General features: G+C 35.1%; 1 protein-coding gene across 1 annotated transcript; it reads left to right on the plus strand.

The window, feature by feature from the left end:
* The first annotated feature begins 20045 nt into the window (after positions 1-20045).
* On the plus strand, positions 20046-24289 carry LOC133781981 (uncharacterized). Its single transcript, XM_062221103.1, has 9 exons — positions 20046-20201; positions 22062-22402; positions 22623-22772; positions 22878-23012; positions 23097-23162; positions 23318-23371; positions 23472-23631; positions 23815-24021; positions 24106-24289. Exons 2-8 carry the CDS (start codon positions 22205-22207, stop codon positions 23973-23975), a joined length of 924 nt encoding a protein of 307 aa, XP_062077087.1. The 5' UTR covers positions 20046-20201; positions 22062-22204; the 3' UTR covers positions 23976-24021; positions 24106-24289.
* The last annotated feature ends 2858 nt before the right edge of the window (positions 24290-27147 follow it).

The following is a 27147-nucleotide window of genomic DNA, read 5'->3' on the forward strand; positions in this document are numbered from 1 at the left end:
TACATACATTTATCATAATCAAGAAAAGAATAGAAAACATACCTCTTGATGCGAATCAAGTGTCCTTGCTATCTTTTCATAATTTGAACGAACTTCCTATCCAAGCTGCTCCCAGGTACTCACATCAAGATCTTCCACAACGTTCTCTACACCTCAAAAAGTGTGTGGGCACTTAGAGAATAGAGAAGTGTGGGCACTCAGGATCCTCTGGGAATGGCTCTAAGTCCCTGAGAACCAGCTCTATGATCTTCTTTCGAGGCGGCCCCTCGATAACCTTCTTCGTCGAAGCCTTGGCTGAAGCTGCCCTGGTCGTGATCACCTCCTTCATCTTGACCACTGAATTAGACATCTCTGAATCAGCTGAAATGGGAATAAACACAATCAATTAGTGGTGCAAAGGAATAGGGACCACAAACAAATATAGAAAAAAATAAGCAAGTCTAAGTCCTCTGGGACAATCCCTTATTTATAGACTGGGCCTGACTTAACTCCTCTAGTGCGAAAACATGAATTCGATCCCCCATGTCATTCGAATCTAAAAAACTACCGTACTGAAGGAACCAGGATGAATGCATAAGGGACAATACATCCACGACAATGGGGCAAGGAAGCCCCACGTTGCTAATGCTCCTGGACAGATAATGATGGTACGGTTGCATATCCCTAACTAAACCCTCAAGATGAGGGCCATAAGTAAAAATCAGAGGCGTTTTACCTTAGCCCGAAATACTAGCCCCGGGAGTTCTACTGTTTGGCTGCCTCCCCTCAAGAAGGGCATCCAGTTCTTCAGACGCGACCCTCTCCGCTTGATATGCCTGCTCTTTCTTTTTCTTCTCCGCGTCTGCCCAGACCGTGGCCTCCACTGCCTCGATGGGAATGTGGGCTAATTCTTCCCTCAAGGTCGGATCCCTTTCGCATTGTAGCCCCCGGAAATTGGGGGCATCTATCGATTGGTGGGCGGCAATCAACTTGAACAAATGAAGGTCATCTGTGGTCACGAAGCCCCCCACGTCCAATTCCTTGGCGCTGAGAGTGGCATAGAATTTCTTGCAATCCAAGATGAATTTGGTGAGCTGAGTCTGGGCGTACGGACCTGTTTTCCAGGGACGTGAGTGTGCAGTAAACAAAACTAAGGAGCTAGGTGAACAAGGAAGAAAAGTGACTTACCCACACGCTGGAAGTACAACACCAATGTGGGGTTCTTCTCCAGGAGGAACCCAGATGTCATAAACCAATAATGTCTGACATCCGGGGGGGGGGGCTTCCAAGTGTTGAATGGAGCCAGGCTGACACCATGGGAATTCAGTCTATAAAACTCATCCTGTGTCTTGCTCTTAGAATTAAGTTGCGGCTCCAGCTTGTAAAAATACAACACCTCTGCGGGGGTAGGCACTGGGATCTACTTCGATGCACAGAATATGCGCCATCCTGTGAGCAACTTGGACACTAGGGGCAAAAGCAAGAAAGGCACGATCCCCACAAATTTAAGGAATCGCGCAAAGTAATCATGGAGCGGAAGAGTAGCTCATGCACTGATGTGGCCTATGCTCCAAGCCGTGAACTCGCCCATGCTGGTATGGACCTTCCCCTCCTTCCGGGCAAGTCGGTTGTAAAAAAGTCCTGGAGTCGACTCCACTCCCAGGTGTTTCTCCAAAGCGTCCAACATCCGATAGTTCCGAAACTCGTTCTTCTCCCCGTCCATTTCCTATGTATTGTCGGTGGGAAGTCTGCACCCTTCCAGGACTATGGGGCCCGATTAAACGACGTCCTCCAGATGAAGAGTGATACCACGACTCATTATCAAGGACCTAGAAGTGACAAAGAAAACAAGAACCAAGCAGTTAGCACCAAAACCAAAGAAAATTGGTTGAGGTACGGGGGTTCTCCTAAAACTACTTGGAGAGGTCCCCTCCGGACACAGATCCAGGATCAATAGAGATCCCAAGATCTTCAGTCAGGAACTAAAGATTTTCTAACTCACATGAAACAGTCTAGAGGCGTCTGAATTGATCTGGGACAACCAGACTAATAGGAGCTATCACCTGAAGAATCTATGGTTCATGCCTACCACGATCATATTCAAAACCACCCTACACGGTGGTCACAGCCCTAATATTTTAATGGTCGCAGGAATAACGTGACAATAAAAACAACTAAAAAGGAACAAAAAGGTGAGGAAAATGACTAGAAAACTTACTGAGGGATATCGGACTTGAAAGTCATAGAGTCTCAGGCAACAATGTCGGCAAAATCTCAATCTTGAACCTGAGAAGATAACGCAGTAGTTCGTCGGCACTCCCAGATGTGTAAACCGGGACAGAGTTCTTTGTTGGCTGAGTAGGAAAAGGCCTAGTCGGAAATAGATGAACACGAAGGTGAATTAATCGCCGGAGAATCTCGTCGGCGAAATGGGACATAAAAAACTTTCCTTTCTGCTCTGAATATATGAAATGTATAAAGTTTGAAAATGAGTTGGTCGAGGTATTTATATGGTAGCAATCCACTATTTGATCCAATGGTGCACAGTGGGGATCCCAAGATTATCCCCATCTGACGGTCACGGATGATGTAGAGGCTTTAATTGGCCTAATCAAACACTGAATCGTGGATTTGTCAATCCACGATTCGCATCCACCCCATCCAACGATCCATTTTTAAAATCTCAAAACTATCCCCATCCAACGATTTCGAATGGTGCATAAGCATTAAACAGCCCACTCGAGTACCCAGTAAACCTTTTTTCATACAGACTGGGATGTCTCGAGAATTACGCTGACACCCATCGATCACCTAGGCAATCAAAAGATTTTTTTTTCAGATTTTTAGGCGCGAGTGGCGCAGACGCGTCATCAATCTGGAGACATGTGTCTGAGACATTGGGAATTTGAAAGGACGGGGATCGCCCAAATGGCTCCCAAGTAAATGAACCCAGCTCTTGGTAAACGAACCGGGATATCTGAGATTGATCTGGGGGAGTAAGGAAAGTCTCCACCATGCAAACATGGATGAAGACTTGGGGTGGGGGGTAAATGTTATCCTTGTTTTCCACCAGTAACACATGGCATGACCCAATGGGTTCGTGGGCCCTCTTAAGGAGGTCCGGGCCCATCCTGAGCCCAATGAGAAGGGAAGGAAGAAACCCTGATAGCCCAAGCACCATCAAGCCCAATAATGTTCAATAGGCGCGAGCGTAACAAAGGAACCAGGACTAAGATGTAGGCTCGACTCACCTCCCCATTCTCGACTAACCTACATCCTCCGAAATGCCAATTGAGGTGGCAGACTAACTAGTCGATGGAAATAGACCTTATCAAGAATCTAGGGGAGATACCGTCACAATGTTCGTCTTAGAAAATGAACCCGAGACCTGGAGAACGAACCAGGACTCCGGTAAATAAACTGAGACATTAGTAAACGAACCCGGACCATACGTCAGGGTAAACCTAATCTTCCCTGATGTTGACATGTCCCCGAGAAATCCGGAAGTTGGTCTCCTCAACTAACCTGTAGAAGAGGGTATGCACGGAACGTACACTGTTCCTATGAAACAGTACTGTCACTACTTTGACGGATCATGTCTCCAAGATCCCCTTAGAAGCCCACGCGGACTAGTCCGAGCTAACGTACAATGGGCAGCTGTAAGGCTTGGCCACGCCTGAGCCGGCCCAATGGGCCCAGATTACTACATTTTATTATGTAACATTCCTTGTATTATGACTCCATTAGTGAGCAATCCGTGATTACATCCCTATTGGGAATGGATTAGTCCGGCCCAAGCCCACTAAGCTTGACTGCCTATAAATAGGACTAGTTGTGCACTGTAGTGGGGATCCCAAATTTTCTCTTGTAAGTAATTACTCTGCTAAAACTTGTAGAAAATTCTATTATCAAAAGCTCTCTAAAGTCTAATACTATTGACTCGTGGTAAGGCTCATTAATGCCCCAACCACGTAAAAAACTCAGATTGCTCATCTCTAATTCTTTCTCTTTAGCTCTTGTTTCTTAATATTGTTTTAGTTTCTGAAAAATTCAGTAAACAATATATATATATATATTAAATATATACTAACTGATTAAGTTCAGTAAAAAAATATACATAATAATACATATTAAAAAAATCATCACGCATATACATAATATTCAGTGTAGTAATAGTCAAATGTTTTGTGACTGGTCAAATTAAACACATATTATATCTTTGGATAATTCTATGGTAGGGACTTCAAAAAGAACCATATCGGTAGGGCTCTTTTGTGTTCTCAACCCGTGAATAGTTTTCAGTGCGATTTTTTTTTATGACCATGTATATTGTAGTTATTTAGAGCATCCTGCAAATTTTTAGAAAATTCCGAATAATTTACAGTGCCGAAAACAGATTATTGCACACGTGACTAATTTTTTTATGCGCGTGGAAAATAGCATGTTTAAATTTAGTTTTCGGCACTGTAAATTATTCAGAATTTTCTGAAAATTTGCAGGATGCTCTAAATAACTACAATATACACGGTCATAAAAAAAATCGCGCCGAAAACTATTCAAAAGTTGAGAACACAAAAAAGCCCTACGGTAGGACTCTTTTTGAAGACCATACCAAAGAAATTTCCTATATCTTTAATATCATAATATATTTTACCGTTTTACTACCAATTTTAATTTTCATAAATATACGTAAAAATGTAAAATTATTAGTGTAATGATTTATTATAATTCTACATTTTTATATTCACTTGAGATTGATTACTAAAATAGAATTGACTACTTTTAATATATTAATTTAATTATTAGCATTTACTTACAACTAAATCTACTTTAATATATATATACATTTAAATGTAATTTGTAACTAATATTTACTATGAAAGAAAATAAATAAATAAACACATAAATGAAAAATATTAACATATATGCTTAAGTAACATTTGAGCTAAGTTTTTAGGTTAGTTACTTTTCACTTGCTTTATTCAATATTTTTTGCCCTTAACATTTGAGCTAAGCTTTTAGGTTAATTACCTTTCACTTGATATAGCCAAATTGAAGATCCTGACCATTAAAAATACAAAGCAAACTTTGTTGCTTTATTCAATATTTTCTTCTCCTATTCTAATATTAATAGTAAACTTTGACCCTTAGGGTTATTTAGTAAATTTAATTTCTTTTCAGAGTTTTCTCCATACTATATAGCATTATTCTCTTTTATTTCTATCTCACGATCGACAATATTCCTCTTGCAATATATATGTACTTTTATATATATATATTTAAAGCTTAGTTCGACACAATTACCTTTAAGCATGCAGAGCACGACAATCATTAGAAATTCACTCCTTTCGATAGAGCCATCAACTTTGTGTTTCAGAGTATATACCCAACTGCACCTAGGAGTAAATATTTGACTTGAAAAACCTGCAAATCCGCTCGATCCTCAACCCGAAAACTTGAATTTTTGCTAAACTTATCAAATTTGGGTGAAATCTAGTCCGAACCCGACATGGTTCGGGTCGGGTTCGGATTTTGATATTAAGGGCACACGGGTTTGGGTGTAACCTGAACCTGAACATAATTAAAAAAAATTCAAAAAAATTAATGTTTATTTTCAAAAAAAAAAATTACCAAGGCCCAATTTGTAAAAAATCAACATTACCAAACTAACAACAAAGTTAAAAAAAAACATGAGAAAAGTAAGAATTAAAAAGTGTCAAAAAAGTGGTATTTTTGAAAAAAATTTACCAAGGCCCACTTTCGGCCCAAAGCCTATTTTTGGACCAATCCCACCCGAAACCCAAAATCACCCCAAAACCCGAAAATTTCGGACCGGATTCGGTACCACTTTCCTCCATCCGAAACTCGCAAAATCTGAACCCGATGCACCCGAAACCCAAAAACCCGACCCGTGTGCACCCCTACGTGCACCCAACCGTACGTTTGCCCGAGACTTCTCTTCTTGCTTATGACTGACTTTCCGAGCATCGTCTATAGTAGGGAGGGCCATTCTCGCAGGGGTTGGAGTAGGAACATGACAAACCATTAGAATGTGTTCTTGCAGGAAGTAACATACTCATGTTGCTTGCTTTCGTTCCTTCTGTCTCGAGCAGCAGAAATTGTCTTCTTCTTTGCTACTACAGCGAAAAACCTTCAAATCAGAAGAAACTTCCTCTTTGGCTTTGGCGCTATAACTACATTGAAATAAAAAATAAAAATAAAAGTTATATTTCAAACCCATATTGAATACGATGCGGTAGGTCTGTAAGCTTGTTGGTGGCTGCCACTGCCTCACACTTAAATGTCAACATCCTCAATGTTAATGGTTATCCCTAAGCTTTAATATTCTATCATTATCATATGGTTTCATTCATAATTTTTATTAATACTATCTTGGTTACATATAAAAAAAATTGGTTGTAAATAAACATACATTTACTTTGTACATATATTGAGAAATTGAAAAAATAATGTTTCTTTTATTATTTTATATATTTTAGGAAAATTTTAGAGTGTATTCCCTCATATTTTCGATATGTGAATAGTTATTTAGAACATTATGTAAATTCTCAGAAAAGTCTAAATAATTTACAGTATCAAAACATGGTTCATAAATAATTTGTTGTACGTGTGCATGTTTTTTTTATATGCGTGAGAAACTTACTATTTGAATCATGTTTTCGACACTGTAAATTATTCAGAATTTTCCCAAAAAAATTATTTCTGATGTTTTAAATAACTATAGTTTACACCATCACATAAAAAAAATAGGATATTACTGTTCAAGTACCGAAAACACAAATGAGTGTACTTATATTTCCAAATTTAAAAAAAAGGTACAAAGTTGTATTATTCTTTTCAGATTGATAATTAAAAGTAAAAACTTGATAAACTTATAGAAGTACAATTTTCTATTATTATTTTTAATTAATAATCAAAAAATAAAAACTTATTATAAAATTTAAGGGTATGGCTATGGTGCGGGCGGCTCTTTTCGGTGGATTCCAATTCGTTGAAATGGGTGGTGGTTTAATTGTTAAGTTAGGGATGCATGTATTATATAATTTGTCTGTGATCTATTTGGCAGAACAAACTCGTGTGAGATTGAAGGATTAAAATTTATTAATGTCATCTGAAATCAAAGAGAGAAACAGTAGAGCCGAAGTAGCGATTTTTTATTTTTTTTAAATTGAAGAGACCATTGTTGTGAGAATCAAAGGTTCTATTGTCAATCTTGCTTCACTCATGCATTCTAGGAAGATGTGTAATGACCTAACTAATTCTAGACTTTAGACAATTAAAACTACTTATACATAGACACTAATCTTAAGAAAACATACATATGAAATAGTCATAACTTTATTAAAAACTGTAAAACAAAGGTTAAAATACATAAAATTCGGGGTATGATATGGGATCCCATTGTTCGAAAATAAAACATAACTTAAATAAATTTGTTACAAAATCAGATGCGGAAAATACATAGAAAACATAATTGAAATGACTAAAAACAACTTCGTCCTCGAATCGTTCACGCAGTCCTCTGAACCCATTCTTCCTCAATACACAATCCTAAGCCGCCAAGAATCTTTCCGCCACCATAATTATTTTCCTGCACATATAAAATAAAAGAATGAGCCTAATGCCCAGCAAGGAAAATCTACTAATAACATAAAACATATACATAAACTATATCATAAACATATACTATAAACATATGTCACAATTCTAACCCATGTACATGATAAATATTGGGGTTTGATAACTAAGTAACTATAAGCCTCAAAATATAATGAGGTTTGCTAGCTAAGCAACTATAAGCCCCAAGAACATAAAAAGTGTTGGGGTTTGCTATTTAAGCAACTATAAGCCCCAAAACATATATATCATAACATATAAAAACATATAATAGCATAATCATATAAGTATATAATAACTATCCTATTTTCCTTACCAAATACCGGGATGTGAGAACAAGGACGGGATTTTGGAATACTCGTAAACCAATAATAGAAAGGTGAGTATTTCCTAAAAGAAAAGATGAAAAGAAATTAACTAAAACCACCGAGAAGATACTTGCCGACAAGAAACCTCAAGTTTAGATGCCTAACCAAGAATTGAAAACAACGAGTTAGGATTTGAGTAGAGAAAAACTATAAAAACATACAGAAATGAACTAGGAATATGAATAACTTTAAATGCACTATAACCGAACTACACCTCGATATCGAAAAACACACTATTAACCTTACTTCCTAAGTGTTTAATAAGCTTAAGATGATAAAGCTTATAACCCCAACCCAAGTGTTTAACACTCTAAAGTAAACCTAGCTGCTTGAAGGCTCTGAACTCAGCTTGACGAATGAAAGAAATGGTTGGGTACTAGGTCCTATTTATAGAGTTCAAGAATGAAAAGATCTTTCTTTTAGCTTGAATAAAATAATGACTATTTAATTGAAAAACATTTGAATATTCGTTCAGCAGAGACTTGAGACTCGATCAAAAAGATTCTAAGGCTAGCTAAGAGGTTATGGGTTGAATTGAGCTCGTTTTCAAAATTATTCAAAAACCTTGCCCTAGAGTCGATATATCGCCCAAGGTAGGCGATATATCGCTTGGGCTTGTATTCCCGAGGCTCGTCGAAACATTCGTGTGAAGTTACGTGTTTTTTGTATTCCCCGAGTGGCGATATATCGGCATATGCTTAAATATTATACACGTAATTGCACTTTTTCAGCCTAATTTGAATTGAGTAAATAGCTTTGACTGAGTCCTATAACGATTTCAAAGCTGCTGACAGATTCTGGGGTTTTCAAATATTATTCTTATAAAACTATTCCTCAAAAATACTTTAATTTCTCAATAAACATGCACGTGGCAAGTGTCATGACCTTATTAGTTCTATCTAAACCTTATAGTATAATAAATATCATCTCCATAATCAGCTATATTAATCAAACCTTATGTTATAATTAATATTCTTAAACTATAGGTTAAACTTATAAAATCTATAAGTGTTGCTACGAGTGTTCAACTAAGTCCCGGCTTGAACCAAAGTCCATAGTAATAAACATACTATAACTACTACTAGCTATTACTATTACTACTACTATCTAACTAGCTAAGTAAAGTTCTTAGACTCTACAATTCTCCCCTACTAAAAAGAATTTCGTCCTCGAAATTTACTTACCAAACAATTCCGGATACCGGCCTCGCATGTCTTCCTCCAACTCCCACGTTGCCTCTCGTTTAGAACTATTACTCCATAGGACTTTGACTATCGGAAAACTCTTGGACCGTAACTGCTTCATCCCTCTATCTAGGATGCTAACCGGTTGTTCCTTGTAACTCAAGTCTTTCTGGAGTGCTATCGTATCGTACTTGAGGACCTTAGATGGGTCTGACACATACTTTCGTAGCATTGAGATGTAGAACACGTTGTGGCTATCTGCTAGGGCTGGCGGTAGGGCTAATCTATATGCAACTGCTCCCACTTTGTCCAATATCTCAAAAGGACCTATAAATCGAGGACTAAGCTTGCCTTTCTTCCCAAACCACTTTACGCCTTTCATAGGAGATATCTTCAAGAAGACTTGATCTCCGACTTTGAATTCCACATCACGTCGCTTGGCATCTGCATAGCTTTTCTGACGGCTTTGAGCAACGAGCATATGCTTTCTAATCAGTGCTACTGCTTCTTGAGCTTTTCTAACAGCTTCGAGACCAAGGAGCTGCCTTTCTCCTACCTCGTCCCAGTGTAATGGCGATCGACACCTCCTTCCATAGAGCAACTCATAAGGTGCCATCTCGATTGTTGACTGGTACCTATTGTTGTAGGAGAACTCTATCAGCGGTAAGTACTTATTCCATGATCCTCCGAAATCAAGTACACAAGCGCGTAACATATCCTCTAAAATTTGTATGGTGCGCTCGGACTGACCGTCTGTCTGAGGATGAAAAGTTGTACTAAGACTTAACTTAGTACCCATGGCTTGCTGTAAACTTCCCCAAAATCTCGATGTAAACACTGATCCTCTATCAGACACTATTGTCTTAGGGATTCTATGCAACCGTACTATCTCTTGAACATAAATGTCTGTGTATTGGTCCGTTGTGTATGAAGTCTTAACAAGCAGGAAATGAGCGGACTTGGTTAGTCTATCTATCACCACCCAAGTTGAATCATGCTGCTTACTTGTTCGGGGCAAACCTGTCACGAAATCCATAGCTATATCATCCCATTTTCATTATGGTATGCTAAGTGGTTGCAATAAGCCTGCAGGCCGCTGATGTTCTGCTTTCACTTGCTGGCATACTAAGCATTTAGACACAAATTCCGCTATGTCCTTCTTCATCCCTGGCCACCAATATATTGCCTTAATGTCGTGAGTCATTTTGGTCGACCCTGGGTGAACTGAGTATGGGGTACTGTGCGCTTCCTCTAAAATCGTCATCTTAATCCTTTGATCATTTGGCACGCATACCTGATCCTTATATCTCAACAACCCTTGACTTGATATTGAAAAATCTATGGCCTTACCTTCTCGAACTACATCCATATTTGCTACTAATGTGTCATCATGCTCTTGTCTAATCCTTATATCTTCTAGCAGATTTGACTGGATAAACAAATTAGCCAACTTACCGATGACTACTTCTATTCCGGCACTGATCAGCTCCTGTTGTAGCGGCTTTTCTATTCCGGCTAGTGCTGCTAAACTTGCATAACTCTTTCTACTTAGCGCATCGGCAACTACGTTTGGCTTTCCCGAGTGGTATAGGATTTTGCAGTCATAATCCTTCACTAGCTCTAATAACCTGCACTGCCTCATGTTGAGCTCCTTCTGAGTAAAGAAGTACTTTAAACTTTTGTGGTCCGTATAAATCTCACACCGTTCTTTGTAAAGATAATGGCGCCAAATTTTTCACGCAAAGACAACCGCTGCCAACTCCATATCGTGAGTTAGATAGCGTTGTTCATACTTCTTCAGCTGCCTTGAGGCGTAGGCTATCACCTTGTCATTCTGCATAAGCACGCAACTCAACCCTTGCTTCGACGCATCGTAGTAGACTACAAACTAGTTGTTGGGTGTCAGTACACAGAGTACTGGTGCTGAGCAAAGCTTATCCTTAAGCAACTGGAAGCTTTCTTCACATTTATCAATCCAATTGAATCTTTGCTGTTTCCGGGTCAGGTTGGTGAGCGGAGTGGCTATCTTACAAAAGCCTTCTATGAACCTCCGATAATAACTTGCTAATCCCAGAAAACTTCTTACTTCTGATGCGTTCTTTGGTCTTGGTCAATCCTTCACAGCCTCTACCGTAGATGGGTCTACTGCAACTCCGTCCTTGGATATAATGTGCCCGAGGAATGCTACTTGTGAAAGCCAAAACTCGCATTTCTTGAACTTGGCGTAGAGTTGATGCTCCTTTAGTCGTGATAAGATCAACCTTAAATGTTCCCCGTGCTCGACTTCGTCCCTTGAGTATACTAAGATGTCGTCGATGAACACTACCATGAATTTATCCAAGTAGTCCTTGAAGACCCTATTCATTAAGTCCATAAACGCGGCTAGAGCGGTGGTAAGACCGAAAGACATAACTAAGAACTCGTAATGCCCATAACGAGTTCTGAAGAATATCCTCTCCCCGCACCTTGAGCTGATGGTACCCGGACCGTAAATCAATCTTTGAAAACATGGTCGCACCTCGAAGTTGATCAAACAAGTCATCAATCCGGGGTAGTGGGTACTTATTCTTAATCGTCACCTTATTCAGCTCACGACAGTCTATGCACATCCGCATGCTTCCGTCCTTTTTCTACACAAATAAAACCGGTGCTCCCCATGGCGAATGGCTCGGTCTAATGAAACCCAAGTCTAGGAGTTCTTGTAGCTGCGTCTTTAACTCCTTGAGTTCTACAGGTGCCATCTGGTATGGTGCCTTGGAGATAGGATCGGTGCCCGGTACTAATTCTATCGTGAAGTTAATTTCCCGAGTCGGAGGCAACCCTGGTAAGTCATCGGGAAATACTTCTGGGAATTCTCTTACAATGCGGACGCTCCAACCTTAAGCGGTGTTTTCTTTACTACATCTGTGATGCTGGCTAAGAATGCTTGACATCCTTTTTCTATCATCCTCTGAGCTTTGAGAGATGATACTAGCGGGGTGCGTAGTCCTGAAACTTATCCCATGAAGCATAGTCTCTGGCCGTTAGGAGTCTCGAACGTCACTTTCTTGCGTTTGCAGTCGATGGTTGTGCCATGCCTTGCTAGCCAGTCCATGCCTAGTATCACATCAAAGTCTTTGATCTTCAGTTCTATCAGGTCTAATTCTAGTTCTACGTCCTCAATCTCGATCGGTACGCCTCATAATATCCGTGATGATAAAACTACTTTGCCCGAAGGCAACTCGGTTACAAACCTAGTTCTAAATCTTTCACAAGGTTTGTCTAGTTTTTCTATCATTCCTAACGAGATAAAAAAAATGAGTGGCTCCCGAATCAAATAATACAGAACATATATTATTGAGGATAGAAACCTGACCTGTGACCACCTTATTGCTAGCATCAGCCTCTCCTTGGGTTAAGGAAAATACCCTGGAAGGAACCATCTTGTCGTCTCTTTTTCCCTCTGGCTTGAGCTGGGGACATTCTTTCTTATGGTGTCCTTCTTGACCACAGTTGTAACATCCCTTGGTGTTTGCCCTGCATTCACCAGGATGTTTCTTCTGGCACTTAGTACATTGCGGGTACTCTACATAACCCGACCTACTGTTTCCATTGTTTGTCCGTGCCCTTTTATCGCTATCGGACTGCTTATTTTCAGGATGCCTTCTTTTCTGACCGTTGTTGTTGCTGGACTGAATGTTGTTCCGACTGTTCTGAGGTTGACTTGACTGTTTAGGCTCAGGTTTGCTGGCCTCCTCTTTACTAACATTAGCCTGCAGCCTTTCTACTTCTATTGTCGTTTCTAGAACATCGGCATAGGTAGTATTTCCTGGGTTTGCTAACTTAACCCCTAGCTCTATCTTTGGTCGAAGTCCTCTAACGAACTTAGACACCCTCAGATAGTCAGTTGGAACCATTTCCGGTGAGAACTTAGCTAATCGGTCGAACTGCCGAGCATACTCTGCCACTGATAAATTCCCTTGCTTCAGGCCAGCGAACTCCTCGACTCTTGAAGCGATGATAGTCAAATTATAATACTTTTTGTGGAACAGCTCCACAAATCGGGTCCAAGTCATGGTGGCAACATCATGCGTTTGCTGGACTAAGTCCCACCATATTCTGGCATCTTTCTTGAGCATAGACGAAACGTAGGATATGCGGTCTGCATTTCCAAGGCTCATGTGCGTCAGGATTGGCTCCACATTCCTGAGCCACTCTTCTGCCTCGAAGGGGTCTGTAGTCCCTTCAAAGTTTGAAGTGTGTTGCTTACGAAACCGCTAACTGGCTCCATGTGCTGAACTGGATATGGCGCATAGTTCCCCACTGGCCATCCCCCATATGGACCAAATTGTTAGGGTGCTGGGGCCATTTGCTGCGGCGAAGGCGGAGGCTGAGCCTGTTGTCATTGTTGCTGCAATAACTCCTCAACTTTTTGTCGCACTCTAGCGATTTCCGCAGTGTTGTCAACCGGCGGCGCGTTGCAGTTGGCAGAAGCACGCACTCCCCTTCTGCAAACTGGAGGGGCTTCATTGTTCACCAGAGCAGCGTTGGAGGCATTTCCATTGGTGCGATCAGACCTTCGGAGCGACATCTTCAATAGAGTTCTAACAGTTGAGAAAAACATGTCAGAACTTTACCCTAATAGGCTCTAAGGCAAAAACTTAATCTAAACAATCATAACTCGGACCTATTAATTATGACTTCTTATGAAAATTATATAAGTCTTCTTTATTATTAGAGTGGGTTTCTATTCTTAGAAAAATAAGCCATCTTTATTATTTTCTAAGTCTATTTCTAATCATCCTATATGACTTAATTCTCAGGCTCGAAACTCATCTTTGTTCCAAAGTTAACCATATTGAGGGAGGGCAGGGATCAGTAAAATCGTTCCCACTACTATGGCCCCCTAACTCTCAATATAGAAACTCGGTTCATTGATTTGTATCCACCATCACCGAACTTAGTCATTATTTATTAGATTTATTATTTATTATGATTGCAAAATAAAATCAAACTCATACATGTTAACAAAATAACATTGATATTAATTTGGAAAAAAAAAAGATTTTCAATATTTACAATCATAAATGCAAATAAAACAAATAAATAATGAAACTAATCTATTCTAAAAATTGGGATCTTTTACATCTGATCCTTCATCTAGCATATCGCCATCTATCTCTTCATAGTTATTAATGTCTTGTGCCTCAAAATTTCCTCGAGGAAGATTCGTAAAAATTCTATGTTTTTGTTCATTTGTAAACTGAAATTCCATTTTTGAAGTGAACCTAAGTATGAGAAAATAATATCTCATAGCTACCGGCAATTTATCTTCATCATCTATCGTCTCCCAAATTTCTTCTAAGGCTGCAATCACGGTAGGATAATCTCTAAAAAGTCTAATTGCTAAAAAGTATTGCTCCGTTGATCTCATCATGATCTGCTTAGATTCTTGGAGGTGACCTATCTCCCTGTGGAACAAAAGTAGCCTCCGAGTGATTCTTTCTAGCACTCCTACAGTGTTTCGGGGTTCTCTAATTCTTTTTAAAGCCTTAATGGCTCGGATATCCTCATAAGTTAATGCTCCATTCATTCTTAACTGAAAACATAAAGACTAAAATCCTTAGCTATACATATAAACATAATAACTATAACTTAAACACTTACTTGGCGGTCAGATTCGAAGCTTTGAGTGTGTGTATCGAGGAGAACTTCATGCGAATGAACCATTGCTTTGATACCAACTGTAATGACCCAACTAATTCTAGACTTTGGATCATTAAAACTACTTATACATAGACACTAATCTTAAGAAAACATACATATGAAATAGTCATAACTTTATTAAAAACTGTAAAGCAAAGGTTAAAATACATAAAATTCGGGGTATGATATGGGATCCCATTGTTCGAAAATAAAACATAACTTAAATAAATTTGTTACAAAATTAGATGCGGAAAATACATAGAAAACATAATTGAAATGACTAAAAACAACTTTGTCATCAAATCGTTCACGCAGTCCACCGAACCCATTCTTCCTCAATACACAATCCTAAGCTGCCAAGAATCTTTCCGCCGCCATAATTATTTTCCTGCACATATAAAAAAAAGGAATGAGCCTAATGTCCAGCAAAGTAAATCTACTAATAACATAAAACATATACATAAACTATATCATAAACATATACTATAAACATATGTCACAATTCTAACCCATGTACATAGTAAATATTGGGGTTTGCTAACTAAGTAACTATATAAGCCTCAAAATACAATGAGGTTTGATAGCTAAGCAACTATAAGCCCCAAGAACATAAAAGTGTTGGGGTTTGCTATTTAAGCAACTATAAGCCCCAAAACATATATATATCATAACATATAAAAACACGTAATAGCATAATCATATAAGCATATAATAACTATCCTATTTTCCTTACCAAATACCGGGATGTGAGAACAAGGACGGGATTTTGGAACACTCCTAAAACCAATAATAGAAAGGTGAGTATTTCCTAAAAGAAAAGATGAAAAGAAATTAACTAAAACCACCGAGAAGATACTTACCGAAAAGAAACCTCAAGTTTAGATGCCTAACCAAGAATTGAAAACAACGAGTTAGGATTTGAGTAGAGAAAGACTATAAAAACATACAGAAATGAACTAGGAACAGGAATACCTTTAAATGCACTATAACCGAACTACACCTCGATATCGAAAAACATACTATTAACCTTACTTCCCAAGTGTTTAATAAGGTTAAGATGATAAAGCTTATAACCCCAACCCAAGTATTTAACACTCTAAAGTAAACCTAGCTGCTTGAAGGCTCTGAACTCAGCTTGAAGAATGAAAGAAATGGTTGGGTACTAGGTCCTATTTATAGAGTTCAAGAATGAAAAGATCTTTCTTTTAGCTTGAATAAAATAAAGACTATTTAATTGAAAATTATTTGAATATTCGTTCAGCAGAGGCTTGAGACTCTGTCAAAAAGATTCTGAGGCTAACTAAGAGGTTATGGGTTGAATTGAGCTCGGTTTCAAAATTATTCAAAAACCTTGCCCTAGAGGCAATATATCGCCTGGGCTTGCATTCCCGAGGCTCGTTGAAACATTCGTGCGAAGTTACGTGTTTTTTGTATTCCCCGAGTGGCGATATATCGCCCCTAGAGCTGCAATATATCGGCATACGCTGAAATATTATACACGTAATTGCACTTTTTCAGCCTAATTTGAATTGAGTAAACAATTTTGACTGAGTCCTATAATGATTTCAAAACTACTGGCAGATTCTGGGGTTTTCAAATATTATTCTTATAAAACTATTCCTCAAAAATACTTTAATTTCTCAATAAACATGCACATGACAAGTGCCATGACCTTATTAGTTCTATCTAAACCTTATAGTATAATAAATATAATTTCCATAATCAGCTATATTAATCAAACCTTATGTTATAATTAATATTCTTAAATTATAAGTTAAACTTATAAAATCTATAAGTGTTGCTACGAGTGTTCAACTAAGTCCCGGCTTGAACCAAAATCCATAGTAATAAACATACTATAACTACTACTATTACTATCTAACTAGCTAAGTAAAATTCTTGGACTCTACAAGATGTTAGATTAATATTGTTTTTTTGTTATTTAGGTTTTGGTATTCTTTTTAATTTACTGTGTATTTTTTAAATGAGTTTTGTGGGTTCGAGTTTATATAGCCTGTGATTTATGTATTCTTTTTTTTTCGTCATTTTCTTGATTCATTCTGTCGGTTGAAGAAGCTTCTACTGTTTGATAATTTTTGAATGAGTTTTTTGGGTTCCATTTTGTGGATCATTTGAGATGTATGTTTTTTTATTTTTGTTTTTTGTTTGGTTAATGTTATCGGTGGGTGAATCTTGTTTGAGTATTTATTTGAATGAGTTGTGATTTTTTATTTTCAGTAGGAGAAGGTGTTGAGCATGTAAGGGCAGTGGGAATCGTTTATGGTGTGTGATTATATCGATATTTGTACATATGTGTGAGTATATCATATTTTATATTTGCATCTTTTAGGATCGATGTTGATATTGTAAAGAAGCAAGATAATAGTTTTTTCAATTAATTTGCATCTTTTATAATTCCTTATTGATTGCAGTATTGGAAGGTAGAATAATGGTCGTGTAGATAACGAGAATTGTGCTTTGTGATTTTTTTTTCTCAACTGTTTACTATTATTTGAGTTTACTTAAAAGTCAATAGATTGAACACAAGACTTTCCCAATTGATTGTAATATTAGAAAAAAGAGTAAAAAAAATCCATACAATAAATGGCAGTCTAATATAGATGGGGATATTCTTGAATCCAAATACTAATCATTTATTGGTTTATTTATAAGTTTGAGCATGTAATGAAATATAGCTTTTGGAGTTGAATCTGTTATAGGGTAGAGTTTCAATTTTTTTCATTTGATGGTAAAGAGGTGGGAAGCATCTAGAGCAAACTCTTGTGTAGGTCAATTTTGGATCGTTATATTGGGGAAAATCCATTTGATAAACAGGCCAAAGAATATGTTAAGCTTAATAATGAAGCCTCACTCCTTCGAAAATAGGGAAAAGCTCTTATAAATGTAATGAATTAAAATCTGTAGATTACAGACAGAGTAAGACTTCACGTGTTTTTTTTTTTAATTTTTGTAAGTCTTAGTTATAACTCCTCATGCTTTTTTTGTTACCCAATAAGATTGGAGTGTAATCCTGTTTAAAGTTTATTGCTGATTGAATTTATGCTCTTGTTTACTTGGTCTTTTTTAATTATGAGCAAATTGTGGGAAAGAATCCATTTGTAGTAACATGTGCACTTTTTTTTCGGCTTAGAACAAACGATGTACTATATTGTTGCCAAACTAGCTTATGGATCTCATGAACAAACGAATAAATGGAATAAATGACTTCAAAAAGAAATAACAAAAGAAAGAAACCCTCTTTTCTATCCTACTAAATTACAAATACCCCTATAAATAAAAATCTTAAGATACTGTAACTAACTTCACAACAAATTAAAAATATTAATTTTTTTTTTAAATCAACTTCATTCTACAAAAAAAGGATTACATATGTCTAGGCAATTCTGTATAAACAAAGAGGAACTTCCTAGGACTACACACAATTTAGGCAATTCTTTAAGCCAAATTTAGCAAGAGTGTGAGTCACTCTATTATCACTCGATCCTAAATGTAGCAAATGAAAAATATGATATAATCATACTCAAAGAACAATTCTCACTGCCCTTACATGTTCAACACCTCCTCCTATTAAAAATAAAAAATCACAACTCATTCAAATAAATACTCAAACAAGCTTCACCCACTGATAAAATGAACCAAACAAAAAACACATATATCAAATGATCCACGAAATGGAACCCAAAAAACTCATTCAAAAATTATCAAACAACAGAAGCTTCTTCAACCGACATAATGAATCAAGGAAATGACAAAAAAAAGAATACAGAAATCACAGGCTATATAAAATCGAACTCACAAAACCCATTAAAAAATACACAGTAAATTAGGAAGAATATCAAAACCTAAATAACAAAAAATCAATATTAACCTCATATCTTCCTAGAATGCACAAGTTGCTTCTCACAACAATGGTCTCTTCAATTCAAAAATAAAAAATCGTTGCTTCGGCTCTACTATTTCTCTCTTCGTTTCAAATGACATTAATAAATTCTAAACATTTATCTCACACATGTTTGTTTTGCCCAATAAGTCACAGACAAATTATATAATAGATGTATCCCTAACTTAACAATTAAACCTCCACCCATTCAATGAAATGGAATCCACTTAAAAGAGTCGCACCACATAAATTTCCTATATGTATATACATACTACAAGTAACATCAAATGTATGTTTTTTAGTTTTATTTATAAAATTTATTAATTATTTTTATTAAATTTATATTAATAATGTTATATATATTTCAAATAAATATTTTATTTTAATAAAATAAATTATGTATTTTTGTTTAAGATTATATTTGTTCTACTTTTTTAATTTGGGAGTGACAACAATAGATTATATATTATATGTTTAATGTAATATTAAATATTATAAGTGGATTTTAAATTTAAGTTTCTTGCTAGTTTTTTTAGAAAAGTAATTTGTTGCTAATTGACAATAGATTATATTATATGTTTAATATGATATTAATATAATAAGTGAGTTTAAATTTAATTAAATTTTATTTAAGTTATTAAAAGTGTAATTTTATTATTTTAAAATATCTTAAAATTATCATATTTTAATTTGTTTAATTATTTATTATTTTTAAATAATTATCATTATAAAATATATCAAAAATATTATATTTTAATTTGTTTAATTATTTATTATTTTCAAATAATTATTATTGTAAAATATCTCAAAAATACTATATTTTAATTAAAATAATTAAATTTTATTTAAGTTATCAAATATATATTTTTATTAATTTTAAATAAATATCATTATAAAATATATCAAAATTGTTTAATGGATAGGTAACCATTTGGTACACTGTGTATCATCTTACAATGTATCATCTTGATACCATGTGTTTACAAATAATGTTCATTTGGTACTTTGTATTTTGAAATCATACATATTTGGTATCCTGCATTTTAAAATCATACATATTTGGTACCCTAAACTCAAATTTAATTAATAAAATTTTACCAATTTAATTAATTTACTCTAAATCATATAAGTTACAAAATATATATATATATATATTTTTTTTTTGTAGAATACAAAATATATATTTAATCCGACAAAATTTTATCATTGAGGATATGAAATATTTATATTTTTAAAATAAAGTATAACATATAACATATGACTATACTTTTGCAAAATCAAAAGTTAACAAATGAGAAAATTCCCTTGTTTAATTAATTATTATATGGAATGTATATTTTGTAGAGGGTCTCCGTGCACGATACCCTCCTCTCTTTACTCCTTCCTTCTACACTTCTACAGTCTCTTGTAACTTTCTTCGTAGCTTTACTCTCCTTCGCCTCACAGGTTCGCAATTTTCACTTTCCATTAAGCTTTTCGTTTCGAGTTCGCTAAAGGGATTTCTTTGTTAATTAGTTGATATGTATACACTTATTTATTTGAGTATTGATCTTTGTCCATTGAGTTTGTACCTATTTTTCTATTTTCTTTGATATTTTCAATTTGATCGGAAAAGGGTTTGTAAAATTATCAATTGGATGGGTTTAATGGGTATTTTTTATTCTGCATGTTCTCTCTCTGGCCTGAATAGTTTTTGTGCAGTTCGAGTATGGAAGGTCTGGTTTAAGAATAGGTTTAGGCGTTAATCGAATTGGGACAAAGTAAAATATAAAATTGTTTAGCTTGTTCTAATTGTCTTAAAGTTATTTATTTAGTGTTGAAGAGAAACAATTATAGGTAATGGTTTTAATAGATTGTTTCTTATTAGTACTCTCCATCCTTTCAACATGGAATTTTCTTGAAATGAAAGAATTTGTTGCGTTCATTTGTTTTTTTATGGATAATTCTTTTATTCTATAATATAGTGTTAGTTTTTTGGGGAATTTTGATCATCCAAGAGCTTTGATTTATTGTGATGTCCTTTTAGTTTTTGTCAAATACAACAAAGGGAAAGAAAATGGGTTACTGGTTTTCTATTTAGCTTGATTTCTTATCCGGGTATTTTGATAATTGAACACGTATGCATTCTCTGTGTTTGTATTTATGTGACGGTTGTGGTTGACTTCAATTGGTTTTAGTAAAATGTTAAATTGCTCAAGGTCAATCTTCTGTGATGCCATAAAATATTATAATCTGGGTTTTGTTATTTTCTTATGTATATTGTGGTATGTTTGATTTTTCTTTCCTCTAAGAATGGATCTTGTGTCTTGGCCATGCTTCTATTGTTTGTTAATTTTTGAATGAGTTTTTTGGGTTCCATTTCGTGGATCATTTGAGATGTATGTTTTTTGCTTTTTGTTTTTTGTTTGGTTAAAACCCGTAATTCTGAGAAGCGGGATCGTTCTCTGTCACGTCCTTAGGTGAAAATTCTGAGCTTCTTGTTTCCTTTTTTTCTATTTAATTTTTTATCTAGTTATTTTAAGTTATGAGTAAAGACAAAACAGAATTCTCTCTGTTTTTTTTTAACAGTCTTTTAAAATTGCTTACAATATGTTTGACGAAATGCCTTTTCTAAAAAATAGCTTAAGTTATGTTAAACTTTTAGTATTATGGAAGTCTTTTATTTTTAAAAAACAGCTTAAAAGCAGGCTTTAAATTAGGATGGTCAATAGAAATGCTGTATCAATTTTTTGTGCTTGATGGTATTGTTTTTGTTAAAGGGCGTGAGAGTTTTTGATTGTTATAGGGTGTTTTGAGAATTTTTCTTCTTTTCCTATGCTTTGTTTCATTTTTTCTTTCATGTATTTCAATTTGAGTTGGTCGAATTATTTTTTCTTACTATGAGAATCGTGAGTTGTTTGTGTGGTTTCATTTTTTTCTTTGATCTGGTGTTGATGGATATTGGTATTAGTTTTTCTTATTGGTCTTGAGTAAGACCGGTTGTAACTGATAGAAATCAGCAGTGGTGTGGTGATTGATGTTTGAATGATGGATTTTACCTTTGTTTGATTATGTATAAATTTTTCAATTAACAATAGGGATTTGAGATTTATTTTTGAATAAAAATACATGATATTTTGATGTTTATGCTGTTTTTTCAATGAAATTTTTTAGGCTGAATAGTTACAACTTACAAGAGAAATGAAGATTTTTGTAGTCATGCATCCCCATTTTGCATATGTGAAGCTTAATACATAGTATGACATACATATTTATCTGCTATTAATCTTTCTAACACAATGTAATAATTTTCATTTTTTTTAACAGGAGAAGAAGAAAGCGGTGAAAAAATATTTGGATTTTTTATTACCTATTTTATTAAAGTTTAAGGTCTATACCGAAAGAGGGAAGAGGGAGATCTGAAAGCTAAGAAGAAGAAACAGAGGGAGAGAGAAATCTAGAAGAAGAAAATGGGAGAAAGAAAGGTATTGAATAAGTACTATCCACCAGATTTCGATCCATCAAAACTCCCTCGGATTCGGAGGCCTAAGAACCAGCAGATTAAGGTTCGCATGATGCTTCCCATGAGTATCCGCTGCAATACTTGTGGGAATTATATTTACAAGGGTACCAAATTTAATTCCCGCAAGGAAGACGTCGATGGCGAGGTTCTTTTCCCCCTAAATTTCAATATTGATTTGTTTGTGTGTAGATTTTTAGGGTTACCATTGTTTTTGATAGAAATTTTGAAGTGAATGAATGTCGATTGTGGGGTTTTTGTTGGGCCTAAATTATATATGTTGGTTATTGTTTTGTTGATTTTTTGTATAGGTGTTTGAGCCTGGACTAGCGTACATTTATTAATTGTTATGTTTTTTTCTTTTGCAGACTTATTTGGGTATCCAAATATTTAGATTTTATTTTAAGTGCACTCGGTGCTCGGCTGAGATTGCAATGAAAACAGACCCACAAAATTCAGATTATGTTGTGGAGTCTGGCGCCATGAGAAATTTCGAACCTTGGCGTGATGAGGATGAGGTTGATTTCTTGGAAACTTAGAACTGATAATATCTGTATCAAAGTTTTGATTTTCTTTTAGTTTTGCTCTTAGATTTTCTAATGAGTTTTGTTTTTTCTTATCAGCTAGTAGATAAGGAGAAACAGAAAAGGGAATCAGAAGAGATGGGGGATGCTATGAAATCTCTGGAGAATAGAACACTGGACTCTAAAAGAGAGATGGATATCATGGCGGCTTTGGATGAGATGAAGTCCATGAAGGTACTTGGTTTACATCAATTAGTTTTGCAAAACTTCTTTTTGTATGTTTTCTCTAATACTAATTCCGGTTTTCATGTTTTCCAGTCAAGACATGCTACTGTCAGTGTAGATGCAATGCTTGAGGCCTTGCAACGTACAGCTGTGCTGAAGGTATGATAGAAAAACTACGTTACTAATACATGTTTTTATCCCTTTAGTATATATATATATACACGTATCAATACCGTCATGTTCCGGTCGGGGATTTTTCAAATTAAACCCTAATATTCAATTTACTCTGAATGTACTGCTTCATGTAATGGCAGGAGAAGAAACTGGAGGAGGAGGATGAAGCACTAATAAAATCTGTTGTTTTCCATGTAAGTATATTATGTCCATCTTCAGTTTTCTTTCTCTGTAATTTTTGCATTCAATTTATCTTTATCAGTTTTTAAGGCTTGTTTTGATGACATTATACAGAATTCTAAGGATTACGTTCGACGGATTGATGATGATGATGATGATCTTGACAATGACGATGACGACGACGACGATGATGCTGATCCAATTCATCGCCAAACTAGCACTTCGAGTGCCAATCCAATTCATAATGAAACTTTGTTTGATCCAATTGTTAGAGGTATTTGTATGTTTACCCTATTCCATTAATTCTTGAATTTTGCAAGATGTTTCTTTCTGCTTTTAGAAGCAAACCATAGGTGACTGTTATGTTTTTGTTTCTGCCTTAGACTATGTTTTTTGCTTTCCAAACAATAATACTAGTTTTGAACTGTTGAAATGTGTTTTTTTTTTCCTTTTGCAGGAAAGCGAAAAGATCCTGAGGCTCCAGTTAGACTTGTTACCGGATCTTCAACAAGAATTATTGTTAAAAAATCAAAAGCGGAGGAGAAAAAACCAGAGGGAGGCAGTGGCAGTGTACTGCAGTCACTGTGTCAAAACTATGGGAGCGAGGACAGCGAATAGGAGAGTGGCAAAGAAGAGGAGTTTACTTTGTAGATGTACAATCCTCCTCGATTATTCAATCTCGATTATTCAATCTCGATTATTCAATCTCGATTATTCAATCTCGATTATTCAATCTCGATTATTCAATCTCGATTATTCAATTAGTTTTTTATTTGACAGAGTATAGTTCTCTAAAAATTTATTAGAAAGATGTATTTTTGGCTAGAGATTAACTCCTGAAACATAATTATAGAAAATGGGTTGTCTTTCATAAAAAATCATTTGTTTGTCTGAGTTAGTTTGAGGTGATGAATGAATGTAAGTTAAATCTATTGGTTACACGAGTACACATATATATCAAAGTTTTGGTCAGTAAAAGGTTTTTTCACCTGCAAAATTTTGAGTTAGTTCAGATGGATTTGCATATAAAGATAGTTTTTGGTTTTAGAAATTGATAATGGATTGGATACTATACTGGGCAGAAGAGGCTTTCGTAAACACCACTTGAACTCATTAAAGACACCATTTAAATCATAGGCAGCTTCCGAGTATATAACATGTGGACATTGTATAATATCAACTTAGGTTGCGTTTGTAAAAAATTTCTTTTTTGTTTTTCTAAATACCAAAATAGAAATACATTGTTTGGTAACTAATATATTTGTTTTGGGTTTATACTTTGGATCCTGAGTTTTGTCCAATTACTTGTTTGGACCTTGTATTATGTCAAATGATTCTTTTGACCCTATGTTTTGTAAAAGAATTCAAATAGAACCCTAAACTCGCTTTTGGTTACAGTTTTCTAAGCTAAAAAAACAAATAATTTACCAAACTAACAATTTAAAACAAAAACAAAAGCATTTTGCCTAATAACTGTGTTGGTATATTCAATTTTGTCTTCATCAAAATTAGATTTAAAGGTCTATTTGAAATATTTTACAAATCACAAGTCCAAAAAATAATTTGTCAAAACACGAGATCCAAACAAGTAAAATAACAAAACACAGGATCCAAAAAATTATAAATTTTTTTATTTTCTGTATTATCAAATAAAAATATGTTAGGTAATTCATATTTTTATTTTCTATTTTGTTAAAATAAAAAATTAAAACACGTTTGATAACTATTTATTATTTTAAAAATAAATATAAAAAAATTATGATAAAAAAAGATATGAACTAATAATTGTTCAATATTAAAAATAATAATATGTAATTGAGTCATAACAATCAACAAAAATTTATTTTTTAATCATTCTCATTATCATACTAACTTGTCTCATTATTACATTGTATCCAATACCAGCCTATTTTTGTGAAGACTTGAAATCTTTATTCTTTTGCCTTAATTGATTAAATTTGTTACTTTGAGATTGGTTTCAAAAGCACAATATGCATACATTCCCACCCCAATATGTTACTATGATCTATCACACTACAACACAATACTTTCAACATTTTTCCTTGTATTTGGGGTAGTATTGTTGCCTGCAATGTAATCATACACACATCAATAGTAAATTCTTCTACTCTTAACAAAGATCACCACTAATACTTATCCTAATCAAGTACTTGGATTCCAGGTATTATCCCACTAGCATATGTGGTAGCCTTTACGGAAATGACATTAAAGGTTCCAAATATCTAGTCATTTTTGCTTCCCTTCACTCGTAGTTTCTTCTAGGCGAATCTTTGGAATATCCTATGTTATATAAAGATGACTCTATCAACCCTTGTGCGATAAAAAATAATATGACATTTAGAAACAAACGTGTATATAGATAGAGAATCCATACTTGTTTAAATTCACATACATGTGTGTATGTTCTTAAACACAATACGATATCATCAAAAAGCATATATTTCTTTCCATTTTCTCATCTCTTTCAATTAATGAAATCCTTAATTTCACTTCGATGAACGACTGACAAAACAAAATGACCAGGGAGAAGTAAGATAGGAGAAGTATTTTGGGGCATTTCCCTGTATGTCTAAACAAAATTGACACAATATTACAAACTATAAATTGCGTATTGAAAATGTAATTCATCTATGATATATCGAAAAAAATATATATACTTATATGATCTTGAATGCTAGAAGTAGGTACCCAAAAAAAATATACTTAAAAATCAAATTATACTAAAACTACATCCTACTTCCATTGTCTGTTGTCATATTCTTTTAGATATCAGACCTTAGAGCCCATAAATAAGTATAAAGCAAGAAAAAATTAGTAGATCCAAAAGGGTCAAAATTCAACCTGTGGTAACAAAGAAATTATGAGCCAAATCTCTCAACTTGAATCAGGTACCATTTACATTATTTGAGCAAGTCTATTCTCCTGCACAATAAATCAACACATTTTAGTTTTGTTATCTTTAAATCAGAAGGGAGGAGAGAGAGATTACCTGACCATTAGAGAGAAATCCAACCACATCAATCACAGAATTTCTTTAGAAAAATAACGAAACCAATTAGCCATTGTAAAAAATACAAGGAAAAAGAAAACACAAGAAGCCATAAATTGCCAAGTTAACGTAAATAGAATTTGAGACTAATATTGTATTGAATGAGTATTGATTGTATATTCACTGCAGAATCAATCTATTTGGTAAGGTGTACATATGTGTATTTATATTACATAAAGGATTATTCTGGAAAGGGAATATTGGAGAATATTTCTTGGTACAAAATTCTCATGCTTTTAGGAAAAGCATAACCGTATGGTACTATTGACACATCATTTGATAGATGTCATCATCATCAATATTATGGTCCTTCAATTATGTTGTAACGGCTCCAATATTTTCAACACGCCCCCTCAAGCTGTGCTCTGGAGAAAGTGAAATAGCCAGCTTGTTCTTGAGATAATGAAACTGTGAAATGCTGAGAGACTTGGTAAGGATATCGGGTTCTTGCTCTTCTGTTGGAATGTATCTTACTTCCACTTCTTTGTTCAATACTTTATCTCTAATGAAATGCACATCAATTTCAATATGTTTTGTCCTTGAATGGAATACTGGATTAGATGCTAGCTGCCTAGCGCCAGAATTGTCACACCACATTATGACCGGTCCTTTGCAGTCAATACCAATTTCAGCAAACAAGGATTGCAGCCACACCACTTCTGTACAAGCCTGAGCTAAAGCTCTATATTCAGCCTCCGTGCTTGAGCGAGCCACAGACTT

Source organism: Humulus lupulus, chromosome 6 (genome assembly GCF_963169125.1).
Source record: "Humulus lupulus chromosome 6, drHumLupu1.1, whole genome shotgun sequence".
In the NCBI taxonomy this organism is placed as follows: Eukaryota; Viridiplantae; Streptophyta; class Magnoliopsida; order Rosales; family Cannabaceae; genus Humulus; species Humulus lupulus.

Bases quoted from the DNA above. Each gene is read 5' to 3' on its own strand.
- LOC133781981 (XM_062221103.1), top strand. From the start codon at position 22,205: ATGGGAGAAAGAAAGGTATTGAATAAGTACTATCCACCAGATTTCGAT. The intron at 22,403-22,622 runs GTTCTTTTCCCC...TTTCTTTTGCAG, and splicing joins AGGAAGACGTCGATGGCGAG to ACTTATTTGGGTATCCAAAT. The intron at 22,773-22,877 runs GTTGATTTCTTG...TTTTCTTATCAG, and splicing joins CTTGGCGTGATGAGGATGAG to CTAGTAGATAAGGAGAAACA.